Genomic DNA, 7,035 nt, shown 5'->3' with positions numbered 1-7,035 from the left:
CCCGTGAAATAGATATTTGATTAATACACTTTAGTAGCCCCTAATTCCATTGTTTTCTTTCGTGTCTTTTTGACTATTACAGGTTGACTAGTATTTTTTATTTCACGGGTTAAATGCCTTCACTCTATTCAATAGAAAACAAGACTTTGCAGTAGTGATTTTACATGTCTCATGAAAAAATAGTAGACTACCAGTAAGTAGAAGGATATTCATTTCAATAGAAATCTTTATTCTTAGTTTACAAAATGTATGATACAACAATATTATTATGAAATTGTTTTTTTTGGGTGCCATTGTTAATTATCAACACCTCTGCTATTGCATAACACAGCCTTGGTTTTGATAATTTAAGATAGTGACCACTGCAGTAAATCCGTGAAACACTAATTACTAAATAGTACAAAATAGTGCTAGTTAAACAATAGAAAACAATGGAATTTGCATGAAATTGTGCTATTTAGTATTACTAAAGTTTCACGATTTACTGTGGTCACTATCACACTCGACGTCATCCAATAATTTTGTAATAATGGCAGCTCTCTCTTGATCAAGCTTATGGGAGAATCATGATAGAATTATGTATGTTCCTGTACACATCTGTACATGGCCTGGCATCGTCAATGGTCCATATACTTTACACAGGAATATGAATCTGAGATCTTAAGCAACCACAACCACGGTCAAATATAAAACATCTTTTATTACAAAAATACAATAATTGTTCGTGCAGTTTGCTGCATATCAAGTTACTGTTGGTGAAGACAATTGAGATATGAGAAGTGTCTTCCTGGCATCTCATATCATTGTCTTTCAATAATTGCAATATTGGGAATCGTTCACTTTCTTGTTGCTCAACAGGTTCAGGGGTAACTTTACTGTTATCTGAAAATATGGAGAAAGTAATATAAAGTAAGAGAAATCAAAAAGGGGATTGACTAGTATGGAAATGGTCTAAACTTTAATTCAGCTGAAACTTTACTAGAAAAATCCTGAAAGATCTAACAATCATTGGTTAAAGTTTTTTCTTAATCTTCTGGTGCGAAGTATAATATTAATTTAATGATTTTTTAACAGTCTGTGATGTCATCTACTCAATACAGTGCTCTATACATTTCACAGTAAATAACGTTATTTCTAATAAGTCCAAAGGATGGCCGAGGGACTTGACATACATTACTTGTGATTAGAATTGTTTTATTACTTCTTAAATACGGAGCATGAAATTAGCGGTTATTGTTATGACAAAATACATAGAAATGTATGGAGCGATGTTTAGTGTTCAGTAGATGATGTCACAGTCTGTCATTAGTCATAATATCCTGAAAGATTATTCCAGTGACGTTTCAGCCGAATTAAATTTTGGACGATTTTTGTAATAGTCCCTCTATAAATACATTAATCAACAAAATGTGTACTACCACGGTTTTCTTAGATGTTGACAGAGACTAAAGTTGCACTAGGTAAATTGGCAGTAGATTGACATCAATCAAAGAACTCTTGAACAGAGTGATGACACTTAAACCATGAAATAGATATTAGTTTAATACAATTTAGTGTGACTACATTACTCAAGGCCACCCAGACAAATTTTAAATCAAATTCACAAATCATGTTTCTAACGCTGAATATAACAGGATGGTGACGAATTCTGGAGTTTAAACTGTTTCTCATTCACTCCTGATCATACAGATACACACACACTTATAAAGTTAAACATATGCTTTTATAGGGGAGAATATGAAAATTTGTACAGATTCTCTTGTTTAAATACTCAATCATGATTGGCTAATCTGTATGAAAATTCGTCTGGGTGGCCTTGGTAGGTGTAGTAGCACTGTATATTGAATATTGTATTGAATATTAGATTTTGTTTTATGGGTTAAGTGTGTGTAAAGGTACACAAGAATGATTTGATTGACAGTAATCTACTGCCATTAAACTGTTGCAACTTGTCTTGATCATAGTGCAGTAATGAAAACGATGATAAGAAACGAAAACAGTGGGAAGAACAACAGGAAGGTCCCAGATTGTGGTTGCTTAAACTCTCTAAATCAAGTCTTTACTACAGAGAAAAAGACAAAATTCCATGGTATGAATAACAATAAGAGGAACCAGAACTCTGACATGCTGGTAACAAATGTCCCCAGAGGACTCTAGTTGGTAATTCGAAGTGTATATCATGTTTAAATACCATGCACAGAAACAGCTCATTTAAAAATTCTTATTTTGTACAAACTATTACTCTTTTTCTAAATATTTTCAAAAATATATATTACATTATCCTTATGTTTATGATGTACATTTTTACAAAAAATATTTATAAAATTCTGCAACCCCAAGGAGATACTTTCTTTACTTGGGATATTAAATATCATGTGAAACCACAACTGCTGCCAGCAAAAGGTGTATTAGGTACTGGCTAATTAATTTTGATTTACATTAGTGACAAACCATATTTCAGTGTGCAGCTTGCAGCCACAAGCTTGCATAATGTTCAAAACTTGTCATAAATAGCAAAAATTTTAAAAATAAATGGAGGTTATTAGTCGGCTAAGCATCTGATATGGCTGTCTATTTTTAAGAGTCATGGAGTATTTTGGCAAACCTTTAGGCAAGCCAAAATGCAAGTGACAAGTAAAAATGCGAAGCCGTATCAGTTGCTTAGCCTACTGATAAGTTATTTATCATTTAATTCTGCAAAGAAATGCTCAAACTTTTTCTAAACCCTATCTTACCCAGCGTGAGCAAATGAGAAGTATGGTTTCATATCAGGCATAAACTTTTTCCATATAACGCACGTTCTTTGCAGAATTAAATGGTATGTAATATATACACTTTTTAACAGCATGTGTTCCTCTAGTAATTTCTATTTGTTGTATAGTGATATCGAGTATGAACTAATTGTTGGAATTTGGTTCAAGAAATTGACATTAGGCCACTTGAATTTATAGTATTACATACTACGACTACCAGAATGCCTTGCACTTTCTTTAGTGCTGTCTTACTAGAGGTTTTGCACTATCACATCAAGGCAGCCATGACATGAGGCTCCTTCAATTCATATGTCGTGCACAAGATTGCATGTTATTTGAACAATCCTCAGATAAAAAACATCAAACAATTTATTTATTGGACAGCAATGCTCTCATTTATCAAAAAGACTTCAAATTTACTTCAAAAATAGAAAAACAGGAACAGAAAATACTCAACTTGGTCTGAAAAAAGAAATGCAAAGTCAATGCAAATGTTATTGTATAAAAGAAAATATCAAAAATAGTACTAACATTAAAATTTCTTAGTAAAAAGAAATAAAATAGTAGTTTGTGTAGGACAAAAATTATGTGAAAGAAGGAAATACTTTACCTTACATTTTTGTGACAAAAACTTCCAGCAGGAATCAAAAACATGGAAAATAGGTAGGACAAAAAAATTTTTGTAGAAAGCTGAGATGAACATCAAGAAACATGTAGAAAAAGTGGTAAACTTCTTTGCAAATATTTTTTTTTCTTCAAAACTGTAGAAAAAAATATTGATAATTCTATTGACATTTTGAACATTAAAAACATTAATAAAGAATAGAAAAATGTACAAAAAATTATAAAAATACTTTACCTTATATTTTCAAAGAAACTTTATGAAAATACTTGCATCAGGACTTGAAAACAGCAGAATAATCAATTTGATGACATGAAGAAATTATTTTTTGTTGAAAAGTTAAGTTCACATCAGCAAAAAATGAAGGAATAAAAAGACCAGTTTAAAACTCTTTATGAACTTTATTAAAACTGTAAAAACTAATTAGAAAGTTTGACATTTTTCAAACAAAAATTAAACTCCAAAAACGTTTCACAAAAACTGAAGAAAAAAAACCACATGCAAAGTTCTTTTGTGAAAACGAATTTATTGAATACAAATAAAAGCTTAATACAAACTTGTGAAATCCCAAACAAATAGTTTTTAGCATCAGTCCAATTGCATTTGAAAACAAATACACACAAAAAATGCTCGCTATATGCATATACATGTCCTAACTTCTGCTTAAAACAATTAGAATTCTTGCAGAATCATTAGGGAAGATAAACTTAAGATTATCCAGGATTAAAATGATAATTAGGTCCAAGAAAAATTTAAATTAGTATACTTTCCTAGCTTTTTGACCAAGTTGATTTTTTAAAAAGTGCTCTTAAAGATTGAACTAAGATATTGGATCTTATTGTCAATTCTGCATGAACTTTCTTATACAGTGAAGGATAATGTTTGGTTATTATATCTGAATGTTCTTAAAAATGAGATCCACAATCCCTGATGGCACAACGTTATAGCTTGTAGTTTGAACGAGCGCTGATATCTCTTCAGAGCAATGAGTGTTTCATTTACATCAGTATACTGTTAAGTGTGTATCACTTTGCACAGTAATACAAAGATATGAGTTATAGTTAGTGTAATATGATAAAATGATATTTGAGTGAAGACTCTACATGAAGGTGGAACTAATAGGGTCTATATCCCCCGCCGCCGCCACCACCCCGAGCCCCTCTACCACGCCCCCTACTTGGACCATACCCTGACTGCTCTTGTGAGTAATGTCCCATACTGCCACCTCCCCCATAAGAGGAGTTTCCATAACTGCCATATCCGCCTCCATATCCATTGCCGTAGTAGTCTCCTTGGCCTCCATAGCCTCTGCTGTAGTTGTCGTATCCTCCATATCCTCCGTATCCTTCGTAACCTCCTCCTGGGTACCCACCATAGTCACTCATGCCGCCACCATAGCCACCTCCCCCACGTCCTCCTCTACCTCCACCTCTTGGACCACTGCCTCCACGCTGACCACCTCTTCCACCTCGTGGACCACCACGGCCACCACCAGGGCCACCGCCACCTAACTCTGCGGCTTTCTTCATCTCTGCTGGTTGTTCTTTAATGATGATTTTACGGATGAGAAAAAGTTTATCTACAATGTTCTCATTCTCAAAGTTCACAAAGGCAAATCCTTTGAATCTGTTAGTTTCTTTTTCTTTCATCAATCGAATAGAGGTCGGCTCAAATGGGATGAACGTTGCCAAGGCTGTTTTGATATCTTCTTCTGTTTGATTGTCTTTTAAGCCGCCGACAAATAACTTCTTGGTTCTAATGTGTGCAAGGGGGTCTGGGTCTTCTCTTGGGATTGCCCGTCTGACATCGACAGTCTTTGCATCAATTGTATGGGACTCAAAATTGAACAAGATATTATCGACAACATCACAATCATTAAATGTGATAAAGGCACATTTTCTTGATTTACCATCAGGGTAGCGAATGAGTTTAGCCTCCTGGATTTCACCATACTGACCAAAGTACTCCTTTAACTTCTCCTCATCAGTTTCTTCCTTTAGATTTCCAACATAGATTTTCTTGAGAATGGCATTGTCCTTCCAGGAATCACTGGCTGCCATTTCTCCTGTTAATGATAATTATGAAATTCTGGGTTAATAAAAGTAAATAAAAGTAACTATTTGAATGTCGGTAGTTCCTTAAGCTTTGAGGCTGGTATCTCAGATAGCCGACAGTGCACAGACTGATTATAACTTGCAAAGAGAAAAACAACACATACACATGGATGTTTATAGATCTGTGTACCACAATGTACTCTGTCATGGTTGATTGAAATCTACTCCCTTTCTTTCCACATTTTAAAAACGATCATACTAGGGTCTAATAGAACATTCCATTTTAGTTTCAATTCTCCGTTGCTAAGGATTAGCCTCCATTTCATATGAAATTATTATATGTATTTATGCATTTTAGTCAAGGTCCATATGATTTCAAAATGTTTTTATCGTTAAGTTGTGCATTTTTCACTTTACTGTTAGTATTATTGATTTTGATGCTGAAAAGAGGGTAACCCTGAGTAAATGAATCTGTGATCAAGGAACACAAAGGTATTTGAGGATTTCAAAAAGAACTTTTTTCTCTACTTTTCAGTGATCACTCATACTAATCATCCCTATATTTATTCTTTCTGGTATATGAGACTCTTGAGCCTTATTTGAAAGATTATCAACACTCTGTGTTATTCACTTGGCCAAGCTTTATCATCTTTTATCTTTAATTGATCAATCAATCTCAAATGGCTTTAAAATTTCATAAATTTCAAAATTCCTGATTCCTCTAAAACCGTTCCTAATTTTCCAACATCTGACAGCTCCCGTCATCAATTTTTAATCCTAAACTTGCACGCTATTCGAAAACCCTAACCAAACTTTGTAAAAGCCCATTCAAGCTATGAATGAATACATTAAAAGACTGAACTTGTTTCTAATTATTTTGTTATAGCTTTCTTCGTTGTGAATTATGGCGAAAATGCGATTGCCCTGTAAGACGCGAGAACGACATCTCGTACACTGTGGTGTAGAGTTTGGCTCGTTTTATTTCCATATTTTCTCACTCAAACGTCAAAACAAGAGTAGAATTGATGAAAAACACGTGGTAAGAACTTATGGAGCTCCGACGAGAGGTTTTAGCGCTTTGCTTTTATGTTTTTCGCCATTCTAGTAACCCAGCCCAGACATGTGCTTCCAAATGCGGGAATTCTTCGAAACCTGAAGTTCGTTCTCTTCACGACAACAAAAAACGCCTAAGAGATTCCCTTTAGTTGCTGAGAATTTCTAAAATAGGATCTTGTGACATAGAAGAAGAGGAATTTGAGGTATGAGAGTCGGTTTCTTACCTTTTTATAGTATTTTAATGTAGTTTTTCGATGGTATGCTGGAGTATATTGGTCTAGTAATGGACGCCGAGCAAACAAAGGACAGGCAAGCCGGATTACAAAATACTATGAGCATGCGCAATCACTCTGCCGCTGACAGCGCGGGAACCTAACCACGTGATATCGATGGAAACCGTTTTTTGTGAGGGAGGGGCTAGACAGCTGTAAGGGGCTATGCTTGTGGAGGCAGAAAAGCTAGAGCCAATAATTTTTGAAAAGGAAAAATGGGATTTATTTAATAATAATAATAATGATAATAATAACTTTATTTACGTGTCGAAATTTTC

At 34.3% G+C, this 7,035-nt stretch overlaps 1 protein-coding gene across 2 annotated transcripts; it reads right to left on the bottom strand.

Annotated features, from left to right (window-relative positions):
• Nucleotides 1-682: 682 nt before the first annotated feature.
• Nucleotides 683-6,801, bottom strand: LOC148904593 (RNA-binding protein Musashi homolog Rbp6-like). Of its 2 annotated transcripts, XM_089024792.1 has the most exons (3): nucleotides 6,710-6,801; nucleotides 4,564-5,440; nucleotides 683-882 (listed from the first exon to the last, which is right to left on the bottom strand). In XM_089024792.1, exons 2-3 carry the CDS (start codon nucleotides 5,433-5,435, stop codon nucleotides 879-881), a joined length of 876 nt encoding a protein of 291 aa, XP_088880918.1. In that variant the 5' UTR covers nucleotides 5,436-5,440; nucleotides 6,710-6,801; the 3' UTR covers nucleotides 683-878. The 2 variants fall into 2 exon arrangements, with proteins under 2 accessions (XP_088880918.1, XP_088880917.1); XM_089024791.1 differs by lacking the exon at nucleotides 683-882 and having other exon boundaries at nucleotides 3,757-5,440.
• Between the last annotated feature and the right edge of the window lie 234 nt (nucleotides 6,802-7,035).

This window comes from Actinia tenebrosa, unplaced genomic scaffold (genome assembly GCF_029948245.1).
Source record: "Actinia tenebrosa isolate PJP-AT-01 unplaced genomic scaffold, QUT_ActTen_1.0 PGA_scaffold9__36_contigs__length_13948895, whole genome shotgun sequence".
Taxonomy (NCBI): Eukaryota; Metazoa; Cnidaria; class Anthozoa; order Actiniaria; family Actiniidae; genus Actinia; species Actinia tenebrosa.
Note: the sequence above shows the minus strand (reverse complement) of the source record. Positions and strands in the feature narration are given on the sequence as shown.

Coding starts and splice junctions, on each gene's coding strand:
- LOC148904593 (XM_089024791.1), bottom strand. CDS start 5,435: ATGGCAGCCAGTGATTCCTGGAAGGACAATGCCATTCTCAAGAAAATC.